Source organism: Pongo abelii, chromosome 9 (genome assembly GCF_028885655.2).
Source record: "Pongo abelii isolate AG06213 chromosome 9, NHGRI_mPonAbe1-v2.0_pri, whole genome shotgun sequence".
In the NCBI taxonomy this organism is placed as follows: Eukaryota; Metazoa; Chordata; class Mammalia; order Primates; family Hominidae; genus Pongo; species Pongo abelii.
Genome location: NC_071994.2, coordinates 75,890,134 through 75,909,673, shown reverse-complemented (window position 1 = coordinate 75,909,673; position 19,540 = coordinate 75,890,134). Strand labels below are relative to the sequence as shown.

At 41.9% G+C, this 19,540-nt stretch overlaps 1 protein-coding gene across 1 annotated transcript in view; it reads right to left on the bottom strand.

Moving 5' to 3' along the window:
• Positions 1-19,540, bottom strand: part of MRPL48 (mitochondrial ribosomal protein L48) — a 76,681-nt gene that overhangs the window by 2,368 nt on the left and 54,773 nt on the right. Inside the window, exons 5-6 of the mRNA XM_002822222.5 lie at positions 17,352-17,521; positions 2,279-2,381 (exon numbers count right to left, since the gene is read on the bottom strand). Of these exons, the coding sequence (XP_002822268.3) occupies positions 2,279-2,381; positions 17,352-17,521 (273 nt within the window). The remainder of the gene's footprint in view (positions 1-2,278; positions 2,382-17,351; positions 17,522-19,540) is intronic.

Genomic DNA, 19,540 nt, shown 5'->3' with positions numbered 1-19,540 from the left:
TGGTGAGGCTGGTCTCAAACTCCCAACCTCAGGTGGTCCGCCCGCCTCGGCCTCCCAAAATGCTGGGATTACAGGTGTGAGCCACCGTGCCCGGCTAATTTTTGTATTTTTAGTAGAGCCAGGGTTTCACCATGTTGGCCAGGCTGGTCTCAAACTCCTCACCTCAAGTGATCCGCCCGCCTTGTTCTCCCAACTCACCTCAAGTGATCCGCCCGCCTTGTTCTCCCAAAGTGCTGGGATTACAGGTGTGAACCACCGTGCCCGGGCACTGACTTTCTGATTCAACTCAGCTTTGCCCATATCCAGGCATACCAGGACCTGACTGGTGTCAAACGCTGTGCTAAGAACACCGAGGTGAATCAGATGTATGGTAAAAGGGCAGGCAGGGGGCTGCAAGGAACCACAAGAGAAATTCCTACCCAACTCAACCAAGGAAGGTCAAAAAAAGCTTCCAGAAGAGGTAGTATCTGAGTGAAATCTTGAAGAAAAACAAGAGTAAACTAGGAGAATTCAACAGTAATGTGGAGGATTTTGAAGGCAGAGGAAACAGCATTCAGTAAAATGTGGAGGCATAACAGTGTTAGGAAATTAAAACTAGCTCCATTGGCCGGGCACAGTGGTTCATGCCTGTAATCCCAGCACTTTGGGAGGCTGAGGTGGGCGGATCACCTGAGGTCAGTAGGTTGAGACCAGCCTAACCAACATGGAGAAACCCTGTCTCTACTAAAAATACAAAATTAGCTGGGCATGGTGGCGCATGCCTGTAATCCCAGCTACTCAGGAGGCTGAGGCAGGAGACCCGCTTGAACACAGGAGGCGAAGGTTGCGGTGAGCCGAGATCGCACCATTGCCTTCTAGCCTGGGCAGCAAGGGTGAAACTCTGTCTCCAAAAAAAATAAAAAACGAAAAACAACAACAACAAAAAAAACAAACTAGCTCCATGTGTGGCTGGAGTAAATGGGCTGTGAAGAGGAAAAGCAGGAGGAGAATTCATGAAGGCACCTGAGTACCAACCTAAAGCATTCAAACTATTCTATGGGCTTCCGGCATGTCAGATCTGTCACAGGATATATTGTAAATAATTTAATCCTGATAATATTTAAAAAGCCAAAGATTGTACTTAGTTATTTTTTAAATTAGCATATTTAGACTTAAATTTAATATTCATTTTATTACCTTGCAATATGTTCCTTCAGTGGATCAAAAAAGGGTGATGCCTATACCATGGAATATTATTTGGCAATAAAAAGGAATGAAGTACCAATACAACAGAGATGAACCTTGAAAACATTACACTAAGTGAAAGAAGCCTGACACAAAAGGCCATTTAATGTACAATTCCATTGAAATAAAGAGATAAATCCATAGAGATAGAAAGTAGATTAGTGGTTGTAAGGGGTTAGGGCGACCAAGAAAGAGGAGTGACTGCTAATGGGTACACGGTTTCTTTTAGGGTGATGAAAATGTTCTAAAATTGATTGTGGGAATAGTTGCATAACTCTTTGACCATACTAAAAACCGTTTTTATTGTATACTTCAAATTGGTAAATTGTATGATATGTCCATTATATATCAATTAATGCTCTTATTCAAAGGGGGATGATGTTAAAGCTGGGAAGCTGTGAATTTTTTATACCTCTGGGTACTCTCGTGGTGGTGTGGCTGGCACCCATCATTATCTCAGGAAGAAAAGAGGACAACTGCTAGAGATCAAAGGAAGGCAGCCACTGAGGGGTTTCAAGCAGGAAAATGACATGATCATTTGGTATGGGGGTAAAGTGAAGTGGATGAATCTGAAAGATTTTTAGGAGGTAGAAGCTATAGAATTTGGTGAATGAATGGATGTCAGAGGACAAAGAAGGGTGACACATTAGGCTCAAAGGTGGGGAGGATTACAGAAAAAGAGGAAAATCAGTCCCTCTACAACTAATTTTGCATAGACGGAGTGCAGGGAGGACTCCTGTGGAACATCCAAGTCGAGAAGGCCAGTAGACAACTGGGTATCAAGTTTCAAGCCTCAGCCAACAGATCAGGACTAGAGATATATACATCTGGGGGTTATCAGTATTTAAATGATGATCACTGAGGCCTAAGGAATGAATGAGACTGCATAGGGGGAAGGTATTATAAAAGGAGAGATGGAGGCATCAAGAACTGAACCCTGGAGAACACCATTATTCAAGAAAGAAAAGAAAAGAGCATAACAGAAAGTGAAAAAGTGGACAGAGAAAAGAACCAGGAGAAGCAAATACATTTTTTATTCTCCTGGAGTGCCTACCTGAACCACTCGCTCATGGGTGGTAAGCACTGAGTCCAGGAACATTTTGCTGCCTTGGTCCTGCAACTGCAACACTTCTATGGTTTTGGTTGGCATCGCATAACTGTGGGAAGAAAGAGTCAGCTATAGTGAGTGTTCACTGAAGCTAGCAGCCACTTCAATCATAGTAGTCCATGAGTATAGCCACTATGGCATGCAATAGTTCCCGGAATGTAGGGGATGCTTATCTGCAACCAGGAGCAAAGTAACTAGATCCCTCTTACCTCCTTCAAAACTCCCTAAGCAAATACACCATGTTTAATGCAGTTCTGCATCTCTAATCATACTTAATACTCCGAAAAAAAAAATACAATACTCCGAATAAAACCTGGTGATTAATAATAAATAATTTGTTGCTACTGAAGAATAGCCCACTCTAAAACAATCAAGTGACCAGATGTGGTGGCGCACACCTGTAATCCCAGCAATTTGGGAGGCCAGGGCAGCCGGATGGCTCGAGCTCAGGAATTCAAGACCAGCCTGGGCAACACAGTAAGACCCTGTCTCTACAAATATACAAAAATTAGCTAGGTGTGGTGGCACACACCTGTAGTCCCAGCTACTCAGGAGGCTGAGGTGGGCAGACTGTTTGAACACAGGAGGTCAAGGATGCAGTGAGCCAAGATTGCACCACTGCACTCCAGCATGGGCAACAGAGGAAGACTGTCTCAAAAAAAAAGAAAAAGAAAAAAGAATCAAGCTCATCACTAGGTATGCTTTGGAGGCTAACCTTGGGTATTTAATCTGTTCTGGAGAAATAAGGCATGAAAATTAATTGTTCTAGAACAGGATTTCTCAACCTCAGTGCTACTGACATTTTAGACCAGATAATTCTTTGTTGTAGGGGCTGACCTACACATCCATATACATCCCTCTACCCACTGGATATCTGTAGTATACCCCAAGTGGTGATAGTCAAAACTACCTCCAGATATTGTTAATTTTCCCCTGAGGGGCAACTTCTCCCAGATTATAGAGTTTATGCTTACTAAAATCGGCTTCAGCAAGTCTACATGTTGCAGTGAAAATAACACGGAACATGGAGTCAAGTGTCAGTCCTGCTACTTATTAGCAATATTTACTTAGGTAAGTCATTCCCCCTCTGGGCCTCAGTTTCTTCATGTATAAACAAGATAACCATCTAGGCCTATATCAACAGAGAATTGTGAAGACCGGTATATTAATAAGATAAGACCGGACTAATGGCTACATGGAAATATGGTAGTAGTGTTGTGTTCATCTTATCAAAAAGTTCATCAAACTGAAGATAAATGAAATAAGATTCCTAAATTTTCATGTGTCACAAAATCATCACTTAATAGCAAGGGGCATGACCCTCTACAAAAGAAAGAAGTAGACCTCTACAAAAGAAGTAGACCTCTTTTGTAGGTGGACCTCTACAAAAGAAGTTTAGTGTAATAGGCCAGGCGCGGTGGCTCACGCCTGTAATCTCAGCACTTTGGGAGGCTGAGGCAGGTGGATCACAAGATCAGGAGTTTAGAAGTAATGGAAAATGGACTAGAGACATTGACAGTCAGTCCTGGAGTTAAATATTGGCTCCGCCAATTATTACCTATTTGAATTTGGAAATTCAGGTTTCCGAGTCTCCATTTCTTCTGCTATAAATTGAAAATAATAATACCTAATTCATAGAGTTGTTGTAATGAATAAATGAGATTACATAAGTAGTTGCCTGGCATAAGGTCAGTAAATGCAAGATATTGCAAATTCTTTCAGGTAGTCTTTCTAAATAACATCCCTCCTGCTTTTCAGCATTATCTCTGATCTCCTCCTCTTCTGATTCAAATATAGTAATAACTTTCCAACATAAAAAAATGGGGATACAATCATAGACTTCTTATGGATGTTCAAGTGAAATAATTGTGTTTCAGAAAAATAAAAACACCCTAAAATACTATTTTTCTTTTTTGGCATTCTGCAGATAGGACTGACTAAAGTGGGAATTGTCCATTCCTGCCACTAATAATGGGTTTTATTCTTTAACACTTACTTCAGCAAGATTTCATTGATTTGTTTACTCATTCACTCAACAAATATTTACTAACAGCGTGCTCTGTTCTAGGCACCCTGATGGGCAATAAGAAGTCTATGCATGCGGTGGCTCACGCCTGTAATCCCAGCCCTTTGGGAGGTTGAGGCAGGTGGATCACCTGAGGTCAGGAGTTCAAGACCAGCCTGACCAACATGGTGAAACTCTGTCTCTACTAAAAATACAAAAATTAGCCGGGTGTGCTGGCAGCCGCCTGTAATTCCAGCTACGCAGGAGGCTGAGGCAGGAGAATCACTTGAACCTGGGAGGTGGAGGTTGCAGTGAGCTGAGGTCACGCCACTATACTCCAGCCTGGGCAAGAGAGCAAGACTCTGTCTCAAAAAAAAAAAAAAAAAAGTCTATGCGGCCAGGCATGGTGGCTCCCACCTGTAATGTGAGCACTTTGGGAGGCCAAGACAGGATTGCTTAAGCCCAGGAGTTCAAGACTAGCCTGGGCAACCTACTGAGACCCTGTCTCTATTTAGAAAAAAAAAAAAGAAAAAAGTCGGCCGGGCGCAGTGGCTCACGCCTGTAATCCCAGCACTTTGGGAGGCCAAGGCAGCTGGATCACCTGAGGTCAGGAGTTCGAGACCAGCCTGGCTAACATGGTGAAAACCTGTCTCTACTAAAAATACAAAAAATTAGCTGGGCGTGGTGGTGAGCGCCTGTAGTCCCTACTACTCGGGAGGCTGAGGCAAAAGAATCACTTGAACCTGGGAGGTGGAGGTTGCAATGAGCCAAGATCATGCTACCTCACTCCAGCCTGGGTGACAGAGCAAGGCTCAGTCTCAAAAAAAAAGGTCTATGCTTTCAAGGAGCTCACTGTGAGTGTTTTAAAGAGATAAGTAAGTATATAAACATTGTACTACAGTAAGACAAAGGCAATAATAGGTATGTGCCGAATACTATAGGGACAAGAAGGGGAGGAAAGGGGGGCTCAGGGAAAGCCTCACAGTAGGCAGTGATTTATCAAGATGTAGAACAGGCCTTTAAGTATGTAAGAGTACATATGGGTTTTTTTATTTTTTTATTTTTTATCTACACTATTTTGTACCTTCCAAATTTTCTGCAATAAACATTGCTTTGATGATCAGACAGTAAAATGGAAGGAAATAAACGAAAGAATTGAATTTCACAAGTCAATCTAACATGACAAAATAATGCTATTTAGGGGGAGTATTGCCAAGAAAGGGACAAAAGAAGTCTGCTGGGTTGCTGGGGAGCTTCACTTTATACAAGTTATATCTCAATTTTTAAAAATGTAAGTAGATTTTTTAAAAACAGAAGAGCAGCCTCATAGTGAGTGATGCTGAGTGATGCTTTTACTCTCAGCAGAGCACAGGGGCTGGTTCAACTTCAGGCTTAGAAGCTGCTCCCAGATGAGTGAGATTTCCATCTCCTCAGGCAGCTGCTCAGCAAAGGATGCCGGCAAATTAAGGTACCCACATGAGAGGCCTCTTCCTTGCCTCTCCTTCTGGGTGAGTTGTAGCTGCAGCAGTGCAAACCACTTAGAGAACAAAAGCTGGCATCCTGCTGTCTAGCCCAATTCCATCTCAAGGTCACGGCAATCATCCCCTACCCACCCTCCCCCGAGGAAAAATGGATTAAGATGAAATGAAAATCAGAAGAAAAGAATTTCATCTCTGAAAGGCTGGGTAGTGAGATTGCCTAACAATACGACAGTCTGAAAACCTCAATCAATGCAGAGAATTGAGTTGCTAAAAACAAACAGCTCTTTATGCTCTGAGCTGTTTGGAGCAAAGAGCCAGCAAAGAGGCAAAAAGCAGCACATTATTCATCTTGCTGTTCTAGGAATCATGTCCACCATGCCTGTTAGAATTCAATCCAAATCAACAAGTCTGTATTCAGTGCCTACTGTGTGTCAGGTACTTGGCAAGATCTTAGGGTTAGGCCACTAATGAAGACAGAAATAGTCCTTGCCTTACAAAGCTTAGAGTCTAATAGAAAAGACCAATAATAGTCAAGTAATTACAAGAGCAAGAAGTGCATGTTATGAAAGGGCAGTTAAATACCTTTTACTTCTTCTAAATGTATAACATAAAGATCTAACTTAATGAGGTTCCCTGAAGAAGTAACATTCAAGATGACATGTAAGAAAACAAACAAACAAAAATAAATAAATAAAGAGGCCGGGCACGGTGGCTCACGCCTGTAATCCCAGCACTTTGGGAGGCCGAGGCAGGTGGATCATGAGGTCAGGAGTTCAAGACCAACCTGGCCAAGATGGTGAAACCCCGTCTCCACTAAAAATACAAAAATTAGCTGGGCGTGGTGGCAGGCACCTGTAATCCCAGCTACTCAGGAGGCTGAGGCAGGAGAATTGCTTGAATCTGGGCAGCAGAGGTTGCGGTGAGCCGAGATCACACCACTGCACTCCAGCCTGGGCGACAGAGTGAGACTCCATCTCAAAATAAAAAAGATGGCATCTAAGAAAAAAGTAGAAGCTAGTTAGATGAAGAGAGGAAGAGCATATGCAAAGGTCCTGAGGTGGAAAGGGACAAAAACAAAGCCAGTGTAACTAGAGGTAGAGGGAGGTGGGGAGGGAAGTGTGAAGAGAGGCAAAGCAGGCTCTGGAGCACCTAGGAAGCTACATGAGAAACTTTTATTGTGATCCTACGGGAGTGGGAAGCCATCAAAGAATTTCAAGCACAAGAGTGACATACTCATATTTCCATCTAGAAAGATCACCCTAAATGCTGTATGGAGAACCAGTTAGAAGAACAGAGAATTAGGAAAAAAAGTAGGTTTAACTCCAGAACTTGCCACTTATTAGGTGTAAGAATAGGGAAAGCTACTATAACAATAATAATAGTAATAGTAATAATAATAGCAGATAACAGTTGCTGGACATAGTTCTACATACATTATATATAATAGCTCCCTTAATTTTCACTGTAGCCTTTTAAGGTAGGTGCTTTTAGTAACCCCATTTTACAGATGAGGAAACCAAGACACAAAGAGGTTGAGCAAACTGCCCCGATGTCATACAGTAAGAATACAGTGGAGCAAGAAAACTCAGGCAGTTTGGCTCCAGCACTGATACTTTGATCTACTATGTACAAGGTGTTTGAGTTAAATAATACACAAAAAAATGTACTTAGCTTGTTCAGAGTGCCTCACTGATAGTAGGTGCTCAACAAATGTAACTGCCTTCCTCCTTTCACTCAAATGCAGCCAGGGCATTACAGCTGAGTTTTTTAAAGAAAGTGTTTTGGTTGGTTGGTTGGTTGTTTTTGGACTAGATAGTTTTTTAATCTATAATCCAGGAGTACACAACCATGCAGCACTGACCACTTAGCCAGATGTAAAATAAACTAGCTTCTTACCACAACTACCCTATAAACATTGCAACTAGGCCAGGCACGGTGGCTCATACCTGTAATCCTAGCACTTTGGGAGGCCAAGGCGGGCGGATCACTTGAGGTCAGGAGTTTGAGACCAGTCTGGCCAACATAGTGAAATCCCATCTCTACTAAAAATACAAAAATTAGCCAGGCGTCGTGGTGGCGGGTGCCTGTAGTCCCAGCTACTCAGGAAGCTGAGGCTTGAGAATCGCTTGAATCCAGGAGTCAGAGGTTGCAGTGAGCTGAGATCGCACCACGGCACTCCAGCCTGAGCGACAGAGCAAGACTCTGACTCAAACAAACAAACGAAACATTGAAACTATTCCTTCTAAAATGACCCTAATCTTATGTGAACACACCAACTGTGGGGGAACTAGAAACCTAGCTATGTGGCAAAAAGTAAAAGCCAAAGGGAAAACAGCAATTCCGTGGTTAGCTGATGAAAAGCAGGAAATTCAGTGCCCTTCACTATAAAAGCAGCATCTGTAAAAAGAGTCCTAAAAATTTCAAACACTATTCCAAGGAACTGACTGACCCACTGTAGGTATGAGAATAACATTCTGTGAATGACATTTAATGTTCTTTGCCATCAACCTTTAAGAAGCTATCTCAGCCAGGCGCGGTGGCTCACGCCTGTAATCCCAGCACTTTGGGAGGCCAAGGTGGGCGGATCACGAGGTCAGGAGATCGAGACCATCCTAGCTAACAGGGTGAAACCCCCTCTCTACTAAAAGTACAAAAAATTAGCCGGGCGTGGTGGCGGGGGCCTGTAGTCCCAGCTACTCAGGAGGCTGAGGCAGGAGAATGGCGTCAACCCGGAAGGCGGAGCTTGCAGTGAGCCGAGATCTCGCCACTGCACTCTAGCCTGGGCGACAGAGCGAGGCTCCGTCTCAAAAAAAAAAAAAAAAAAAAAAGAAGCTATCTCTAATTCCCTCCAGCTGAAAAAAAAATTCTTAATTATTACAACAGTAACATTAGTAACAGAATGTTTACAATGTGCCAGTGTCTGTGCTAAGTGCTGTCATGTACCATCTTGTTTCATTTTCAGAGCTCAAAGAAACAGAAAAAATTATCATCCTCATTATATAGATGAGGAAACTGAGGCTCAGAATTTCCCAAGGTCATATTGCTAATAACTGATAGAACTAGAATATGAATGCCAACAATTTGATTCCAGAGCTTGTGCTCGTTTTTTAATGTTTAATTTTTGTGGGTCCATAGCAGGTATATATATTTATAGGGTATATGGGATATTTTGATACAGGCATACAATGCATAAGAATCACATCAGGGTAAATGGGATATCCATCATCTCAAGCATTTATCCCTTGTGCTACAAACAATCCAACTATACTCTTTTAGTTATTTGTAAATGTACAATTAAATTATCAACTATAGTCACCCTGTTGTGCTATCAAATATTAGATCTTATTCAATCTTTCTATTTTTTGATACCCATTAACCATCCCCACTTCTCCTCCAGCCCCCACTGCCCTTCCCAGCCTCTGGTAACCATCATACTACTCTCTATCTCTGAGTTCAGTTGTTTTTAATTTTAGCACCCACAAATAAATGAGAACATGCAATGTTTGTCTTTTTGTGCCTGGCTTATTTCACTTAACATAATAACCTCCAGTTCCATCTATGTTGTTGCTAATGACAGGATCTCATTCATTTTTATGGGTGAATACTACTCTATGTATACATGTACATTTTCTTTATCCATTCACCTGTTGACAGACACTCCGGTTGCTTCCAAATCTTGGCTATTGTGAATAGTGCTGCAATAAATACGGGAGTGCAGATATCTTTTCGATATACTGATTTCCTTTCTTTGGAGTTTATACCTAGCAGTGAGATTGCTAGATCATCTGGTAGCTCAATTTTTAGTTTTTTGAGGAACTTCCAAACTGTTCTCCATAATGGTTGTACTAACTTTCAATCCCATCAACAGTGTATAAAGGTTCCTTTTTCTCCACATCCTCGTCAACATTTGTTATTCCCTGTCTTTTGGATAAAAGCCATAAAGAGATGATATCTCACTGTAGTTTTGATTTGCATTTCTCTGACGATCAGTGATGTTGAGCACTTTTTCATAGGCCTGTTTGCCATCTGTACATCTTTTAAGATAAACGTCTATTCAGATCTTTTGTCCATTTTTAAATTAGATTATTAGATTTTTTTTTTGCTATAGAGTTGTTTGAGCTCCTTATATATTCTGGTTATTAATCCCTTGTCAGCTAGATACCTTGCAAATATTTTCTCCCATTCTGTGGGCAGAGCTTGTACTCTTAACCACATATTATTTCAAGTGTGGTCCATAGACAAGCTGCCAGTGAACAGCCTAATTGTCACTGGTCCATGACAGACAAGAAATGTGCAACCAGTCACTAAACAAACCGCTTGATTCAGCCAAGTTTTTTCTTAATATCAAGACTTTCCTAATGAAGGAAACCAAGTATTAATGTACATTTTGGCATAAGTTCCTGACATCTTCTCGGAATGGTACTTTGAGAAGCACTATTCTAAATTACTATGTTACTCTGCCTCTTTGAGCTGTAATTGTAGTTTATGTTTCACATTATGTTATAATTATGTTTCTCGGTATGTATGTACATGCATGTATGTGTGCATTCACTGTGTGTGTATGTTCCCTGAAACTAGGAGGTTCACCTTAATATCTCCCAGAATGTCTAGTGCAGTGCTCACCACGTAGCAAGAAGAGGCTCAATCAATAGTTTTTGAATTAATTCATTAAAATGACTTTCATTAATTTAGCAACTGTATACCACACAACTGGAATGTATAGTGATATTTAAAAACCTGTCATTCTTTCAATCATGACTGAATGTCTCCCATATGGCAGGCCTTGTAGTGGGTGCTAAAGAAACAAAGAACACAGTCCCCATCCAGAAGGAAGGTACTGTCAGAGGGAAAAGGAACTGCCACATGAATAGATCATTCGAGCCCAGAGCACTAAGTGACATGAGGTATGTGTCAAGTGCTGAAAGAGGAACCAACTCTCTGGGGCATCAGAAAGAGATAAAGCACATTTTTAGAACTGAAGTACTGTCAGCTATGAGAGCTAAAGTCACAGCTTATTATCAAATCTCCTAAAGAACATTTTTTAGCACAGTTGTACTCTGATGTATAAAGGTTTAAAAGTTCAAATTTGGCTGAAGGACTTAAAATAAGACCCTATATAACTGAAAATACTTGTCAAGCAGAACTGGGTTTAAATCCAGGCAAGTTACTGGTTCTGTGCTTTCAGCCTTTCTAAGCCTTGATTTCCACATCTGTTAAATGGGAATATACTAATATCTAATGAGTAAGAAAGTATAATTTTTGTTTGTCCAATATGGTGGCACCCAGTGGCGGTGTGAACTGGGAGGAGTTCGCCCAGTTCCAGGAATTACTCAAAGTGATAAGGACAAGTGATGACAGAATAGTATATAAATTAAACACTAAGGTTCCAACAGCTTCCTTTGTAGGGAAAATTGATGCCAGCCAAACCTGTAAACAAATTTATGGGTCTTTGATGGCAGTTCTTGCCAGTAGGAACAGAGTCATAAAAAATTGTACAGCCCAGGCCAGGTGCGGTGGCTCAGGCCTGTAATCCCAGCACTTTGGGAGGCCGAGGAGGGCGGATCACAAGGTCAGGAGATCAAGACCATCCTGGCTAACATGGTGAAACCCTGTCTCTACCAAAAATACAAAAAATTAGCCAGGTGTTGTGGTGGGTGCCTATAGTCCCAGCTACTCAGGAGGCTGAGGCAGGAGAATGGAGTGAACCTGGGAGGCAGAGGTTGCAGTGAGTCGAGATCGCGCCGCTGCATTCCAGCCTGGGCAACAGAGCGAGACTCCGTCTCAAAAAAAAAAAATTGTATAGCCCAGACCTCAGAAGTAGTAAAAAACCTCCGAGAAGAGACAGAAAATAATTTGGACAACTTAATGTTATTAAAGCAACTTAGAAAAGAGCAGACAAAGTTGAAATGGATGCAGTCAGAACTGAATGTTGAAGAAATGGTAAAAGACAAAGGCTAGAAGGTGTTTAATAAATGGTGTCAAATTCACTTCAAGCCTCCAAAGAATAAATAAAGAAAGAGAGATACTTTTTTTTTTAAAGGACTGGGTCATCTCATAAGAGGTAAGTATGACAGATATCAGGAGGGCAGGCTTCCTAGGATGATCTGTGAGCCAACAGTCCAAGACCTTTTGTTGATTTCAGCTCCACTTAGCCAAGACCTCAAGTATAAATAATTCTGATAATTATGGAGTCATCAACTGCTATTTTATATTGATTCTGTAAAAAAAAAAAAAGTTTTGTCATTAAAATAACTTTCTGACTCAGTGTAAAAAAAAAAAAGCAACTGTAATTTTTGCCATATCCACATACCATGTCATATACTACCTTGCCACAGTGACATATCACCTAAGCTACATTTTTGTTGTTGTTGTTTTTAAGACAGGCTCTCTACTTTGTTGCCCAGGCTGGAGTGCAGTGGCACGATCTCAGTTCACCGCAACCTCTGCCTCCCGGGCTTAAACAATATTCCTGCCTCAGCCTCCCAAGTGGCAGGGACTACAGGCACACACCACCAAGCCAGGCTAGTTTTTGTATTTTTTATGTAGAGACAGGATTTCACCATGTTGCCCAGGCTGGTCTCAAACTCCTGAGCTCAAGCAGTCCATGCTCCTCAGCCTCCCAAAGTACTGGGATTACAGGTGTGAGCCACTGTGCCCAAGCCTTGATTTCTTATAAAATCAAACATATACTTCACTTACTATTTGACCCAACAATCATACTCCTAGAGAAATGAAGACGTGTGTTCTCACAAAAACCTGTACATATTTATAGTGGTTTTATTCATAATTGCCAAAAACTGGAAACAACACAAATGTCCTTCAATCAGGAAAGGAATAAACTGTGGTACATCCTTTCAATGAAATGCTATTCAGCAACAACAAAAAAAAACCAAACTACTTGCAGGCAACAACATAGATGAATCTCAAATACAGTATGCTAAGCAAAAGAAGAATCAAAAAGAAAAATACTATATGATTTTATTTGTATGGAATTCTGAAAAAGGCAAAACTATAAGGACAGAACATAGATAAAAAGTTGCTGCTGGGCGCAGTGGCTCACACCCGTAATCCCAGCACTTTGGGAGGCCAAGGCAGGCAGATCACCTGAGATCAGGAGTCTGAGACCAGCCTGACCAACATGGCAAAACCCCATGGCTGCTAAAAATACAAACATAAGCTGGGTGTGGTGGGGAACACCTGTAATCTCAGCTACTTGGGAGGCTGAAGCAGGAGAATCGCTTGAACCTGGGAGGCAGAGGTTGCAGTGAGCCGAGATTGCGCCACTGCACTCCAGCTCAGGCGACAGACCAAGAGTCCGTCTGAACAAAAACAAAAAACAAAAAGAATTAAAAAGGGACTGGGTGCAGTGGCTCATGCCTGTAATCCTAGCACTTGGAAAGGCCAAGACAGGTAGATTGCCTGACCTCAGGAGTCCAAGACCAGCCTGGGCAACATGGCAAACCCCATCTCTACTAAAAATACAAAAAATTAGCCAGGCGTGGTGGCACACACCTGTAGTCCCAGCTATTCCAGGGAGGTTGAGGCAGGAGAATCACTTGAACCCAGGAGATGGAGGTAGCAGTGAGTCGAGATCACGCCACTTCACTCCAGCCTGGGTGACAAAGCAAGACTCTGTCTCCAAAATTAAAAAAAAAAAAAAAAAATTACAAAGGGAAGGAATTTCTACCCATGGGATTTAATGTTATTTAAGGAAAACCAGAGGGCATCCTATACTGTGTGAAATACTGATATAAGATATGTAAAGAGCCCAGACTGGAGCAGGTAGGTAGGGAGTAAATGTTACTTCCCTCTCCTACAGTCTTCCAACAAATCCAAAAACTACATAAAAGCAGAGCAGATAAAGAATATCTAAATACTGTAAATGGAGAGAGAAACTGTGTTAATGAATCAGAAGACTCAATATAAACAATTAAGATTTCAATTATTCCCAAATTGATCTACAGATTCAACACAATCCTAAAAAAAAAAAAAAAAAAAAAAAAAAAAAATCCCATCAGACTATTTTCTGTAGAATCAACAAGCTAATTCTAAAAATTTTTATGGAAAACCAAAGGACCTAGAATAGCCAAAATAATTTTGAAAAAGAAGAACAAAGTTAGAGTTGGTAATCAAACTACACTAATCAAGACAGTGGGTACAGGTGTAAGCATATACGTAACAGAATAGAGCAGAGAAATAGACCCACATATACACGGTCAACTGGCTGTCAAAAAAGGTGCTAAGATAATTCAGTGGAGAAAGAAAATCTTTCCAACAAATGGTGCTGGAAACAACTGAATATTTGTATGCCAAAAAAAAATAACTTTGACCCATTATATACAAAAATAATTAAAAATGTATCACAGACCTAAATATAATACTTAAAACTATAGAACTTCTAGGAGAAAACATAGGAAAATGTTTTTTTGCGACTGGGTCAGGCAAAGATTTCTTAGATATAAAAGCAAAAGCAGAAACCATAAGAGAAAAAGATTGATAAACTGAACTTCATTAAGCTTAACTTCTGCTCTTCAAAAGACATACTGTTAAGAGGACAACAAGATAAGTCATAGACAGAAAGAAAATATTTGCAAAACACATATCTGCAAAGGAACTGGTGGCCAGGCGCAGTGACTCACACCTGTAATCCCAGCACTTTGGGAGGTCAAGGTGGGTGGATCATTTGTGGTCAGGAGTTTGAGACTGGCCTGGCCAACATGGTGAAACCCCATCTCTATTAAAAATACAAAAATTAGGCTGGGCCCGGTGGCTCACACCTGTAATCCCAGCACTTTGGGAGGCCGAAGCGGGCAGATCACGAGGTCAGGAGACTGAGACCATCCTAGCTAACACAGTGAAACCCCGTCTCTACTAAAAATACAAAAACAAAATTAGCTGGGCATGGTGGCGGGCGCCTGTAGTCCCAGCTACTCGGGAGGCTGAAGAAGGAGAATGGCGTGAACCCAAGAGGCAGAGTTTGCAGTGAGCTGAGATTGTGCCACTGCACTCCAGCCTGGGCGACAGAGCAAGACTCCATCTCAAAAAAAAAAAAAGGAACTGCTATCTAAAAATAGATGAACAATTTTGAAAACCCAATAAGAAAACAAGCCATTTTTTAAAATGGACAAAAGATGTAAACAGACATATCATCAGGGAAGATACACAGATGACAAATAAGCACATGAAAAGATGCTCAACATCATTATTTTTAGTGAAGTGCAAATTAACACCACTATGAGATACCACTATAAACCTATTAATAGCTTTTTAAAAATTGATGATACCAACTGCTGACCAGGATGAAGAGTTGCCGGAACTCTCATACATTGCTGGTGGGAATAAAAAATGGTGCAGCCATTTTGGAAAACAATTTGGCAATTTCTTATAAAGTTAAACATAAACTTACTATACAATCCAGAAATTGGAGGCGAGGTTGGAGGTTGGAGGGAGGCAGAGGTTGCAGTTAGCCAAGATTGTGCCACTGCACTCCAGCCTGGGCAACAGAGTGAGACAAAAAAAAAAAAAAAAAAAAAGAAAAAAAGAAAGGAAGCCTGGGCAACAAAGTGAGGCCCCATCTCTACAGAAAAATTTAAAATTAGCCAGGCATTCAGAGGACTAGGTCATATCAGGAAAATAAAAAATCAACTTGGCGAGTTGGTGTTTGCCCGTAGTCCCAGCTATTTGGGAGAGAGAGGAGGATCGCTTGAGCCTAGGAGGTTGAGGCTGCAATAAGCAATGATCGCACCACTGCATACCAGCCTGGGTGGGAGAGAGAGACCATGACTGCATACCAGCCTGGGTAGGAGAGAGAGACCATGTCTCTAAAAGAAAAAAAGAAAAAGAAAGGAGGTGGGAGCAGTGGTTCACTCCTATAATCCCAGCACTTTGGGAGGCTGAGGCAGGTGATCACTTGAGGTCAGGAGTTCGAGACTAGCCTGGCCAACATGGTTGGTGAAACCCCATCTCTACTAAAAATACAAAAATTAGCCAGGTGCGGTGGTGCACATCTGTAATCCCAGCTATTCGGGAGGCTGAGGCAGAAGAATCACTTGAGGCAGGAGTTAGAGACCAGCCTGACTAACATGGTGAAACCCACGAGGTAGAGGTTGCAGGGAGCTAAGATTGCACCACTGCACTCCAGCCTGGGTGACAGATTGAGACTCTGTCTCAAAAAACAAAAAAAGAAAAAGAAAGGAAATTCTGACATATGCTACCACATGGATGACCTTTGAGGATATTATGATAAGTGAAAGAAGCCAGTCACAAAAAGACAAATACTATATGATTCCACTTACATGAGGTAGAGTAGTCAAAGTCAGAGACAGAAAGTAGAAGGGTAGTTACCAGGAGCTTAGGGGAGGAAGGAATGGGCAGTTATTGTTTAATGGGTACAGTTCCAGTGTTTGATTTTTTTAATCTTTTTTTTTTTTTTTTTTTTTTTTTTGAGACAGAGTCTTGCTCTGTTGCCCATGCTGGAGTGCAGTGGCACAATCTCAGCTCACTGCAACCTCCACTTCCTGGGTTCAAGCGATTCTCCTGCCTCAGCCTCTCAAGTAGCTGGGACTACAGGTGCGCACCACTGCACCCAGCTAATTTTTGTATTTTAGTAGAGAGAGGGTTTCGCCATGTTAGCCAAACTAGTCTCGAACTCCTGACCTCTGGTGATCCACCCGCCTTAGCCTGCCAAAGTGCTGGGATTACAGGCATGAGCTACCGCGCCTGGCTTGTTTTTTTAAATTTTGAGACAGCGTCTCACTCTGTCACTCAGGCTGGAGTGCAGTGGCAAGAACACGGCTCACTGCAGTCTCCACCTCCTAGACTCAAGCTATCCTCCCGCTTCACCCTCCCGAGTAGGTGGGACTACAGGCACATGCCATCATGCCCAACTAATTTTGTTATTTGTAGAGACGAGGTCTCACTATGTTGCCCAGGCAGGTCTCAAACTCCTGGGCTCAAGTGATCCTCCCACCTTAGCCTCCCAAAGTGCTGGGATTACAGGTGTGAGCCACTGCGCCCAGCTAGAGTTTCATTTTTATAAGATGAAAAGCATTATGGAGATGGATGGTGGTGATGCTTGTATAACATTATGAGTGCATTTGATATCACTAAACTGTACAGTTAAAAATAGTTAAGCTGGTAACTTATGTGTATTTTACCATTAAAAAAAAAACTTGCAAAAACATGAAAGAATGTCACACACATTATACTAAGTGAAAGAGGCCAGCCACAAACAGCTACATACTGTGTAATTTCATTTATATGATATTCTGGAGAAGTTAAAACAATAGGGCCAGAAAATTGGTCTGTGGTTGCCAGGGACTTGAGTGGGGAAGAGGGAGAAGACTGACTACACCAGGGCACCAAAGAACTTTTCAGGTTAATAGAACAAATCTATATTTTTATTGTAGTACATTATATAACTAAAAAGAGTTAATTTTACTACATGTAAACTGTATCTCAAAAGCCTAGTTTAACAAAAAAGCAGAGCATTCCACCCACACCAAGAACATCCCATACAAAAGCACCTTCATACCTTTCCTCGACTTTAATGGAGAGAGAGTTGCAGAGGTTGTGAACATACTGGGCATAACTCTCTGCCAGGGTCATGTCATACGCAGTCAGATGAATGTTTAAAACCCCATATTCATAATCTGTCCCCAAATTAATGTCTCTCACTTCCACTTTTCCCCTCTTCTTCTTGGGCTGAAGAGAAAACAAAGAGAGAAAGAAAATAATCAAAGTATTATACAAGAAATTCTAATAATACTATCTTGATATTTTAAAAAGTCAATCTTTCTAATAAATTTGTTCACATTTTGCTCTCAGGTTACCCTACCTACAAACTGAAGTTCTCCTGGGAAGGAAAGAGCAGCTTCCCTTGCCAGTCTGGGCTGTGACATCAGCTAATGCAAGGAGAGAATATTGCTGTCATTACTTGAATACATGAATTACTTGAACATGAATACATGTGACTGTCTTCTGCTATTACCTTGTTTTGAGATTCACCTCCCGTTTCTGGCTTTCTATTACTCAATTTGTAAGCTGATGGGGTTATGTTAGATTGAAATATTTTTCTTTTTTTTGGAGACAGTCTCACCCTGTCACCCAGGCTGGAGTGGCAGTGGAGCGATCTCGGCTTTACTGCAACCTCTTCCTCCCCGGTTCAAGTAATTCTCATGCCTCAGCCTCCTAAGTAGCTGGGACTACAGGTGCACACCACCATGCCTGGCTAATTTTTTGTATTTTTTGTAGAGATGGGGTTTCACCATGCTGCCCAGGGCAGTCTCAAACTCCTAAGCTCAGGCAATCCACCAACCTCGGCCTCCCAAAGTGCTAGGATTACAGGTGTGAGCACCACGCCTAGCCTAGATTAAAACATTCCTAACCCATATATGAATTAAGGGGTCTATGAGCCCCCCAATTTTTTTTTTTTTTTGAGATGGAGTTTCACTCTTGTCGCCCAGGCTGGAGTGCAATGGTGCAGTCTCAGCTCACTGCAATCTCTACCTCCCGGGTTCAAGTGATTCTCCTGCCTCAGCCTCCCAAGTAGCTGGGATTACAGGTGCCTGCTACCACACCTGGCTAACTTTTGTAATTTTAGTAGAGATGAGGTTTACCAAGGTTGGCCAGACTGGTCTCGAACTCCTAACCTCAGGTGATTCACCCACCTAGGCCTCCCCAAGTGCCAGGATTACAGGCATGAGCCACTGCTCCTGGCCAAGCCCCAAAATTTATATGCAAAATTTTACATGTACATGTTTCTGAGGACAGAATCCTGAGTTTTATCAGATCATGAAAAAAAATTAACAGAAAGGAATCTCAGCATTAGTTCTCTTCTACTCCTCCTAGCTCGAAATTCTACAATTGTCTACACAGCATTCCTTTTGAGAACTGAGAGGTAGAATAATTATTTGATTTCTCCCTTTTCTGTCATACAAAACATTGCTTCACTACATATCAACTTGTGTAGGCTGCTGTAAAAAGTTAAAATGAAGGCCGGGCGTGGTGGCTCATGCCTGTAATCCCAGCACTTTGGGAGGCCGAGTTGGATGGATCACGAGGTCAGGAGTTCAAGACCAGCCCGGCCAACGTGGTGAAACCCCATCTCTACTAAAGATACAAAAAATTAGCCAGGCATGGTGGCACACACCTGTAATCCCAGCTACTCAGGAGACTGAGGCAGGAGAATCACTTGAACCTGGGAGGTGAGGTTGCAGTGCGCCGAGATTGCGCCCATTGCTCTCCAGCCTGGGTGACAGGACGAGACTCCATCTCAAGGAAAAAAAAAAAAGTTAAAACGAAGCCTGGGAAAAAAATATTTAACACAACATACTTCAGAAAGAAGAAAGCACCTCAACCGAAAATAATCTAACCTAAATGCCCATAAAGAGAGGGACTTATGGCTGGGTACAGTGGCTGACACCTGTAATCCCAGAACTTTGAGGCCAAGATAGGAGGATAACTTGAGCCAAAGGGTTCAAGAGCAGCCCTGACAACATAGCTAGATCCCGACTCTACAAAAAAAATTTTCTTAATTAGCTGGGCATTGTGGCAAGTGCCTGTAATACCAGCTACTCAAGAGGCTCAGGTAAGATGATGGCTTGAGTCTGAGGGGTTGAGGCTGCAGTGAGCTGTGGTCACGCAACTGCACTCTAGCTTGGGCAACAGAGTGAGATCCTGTTTCAAAACAGAAAAGGAGGGAGACTTATTAAGTAAATTATG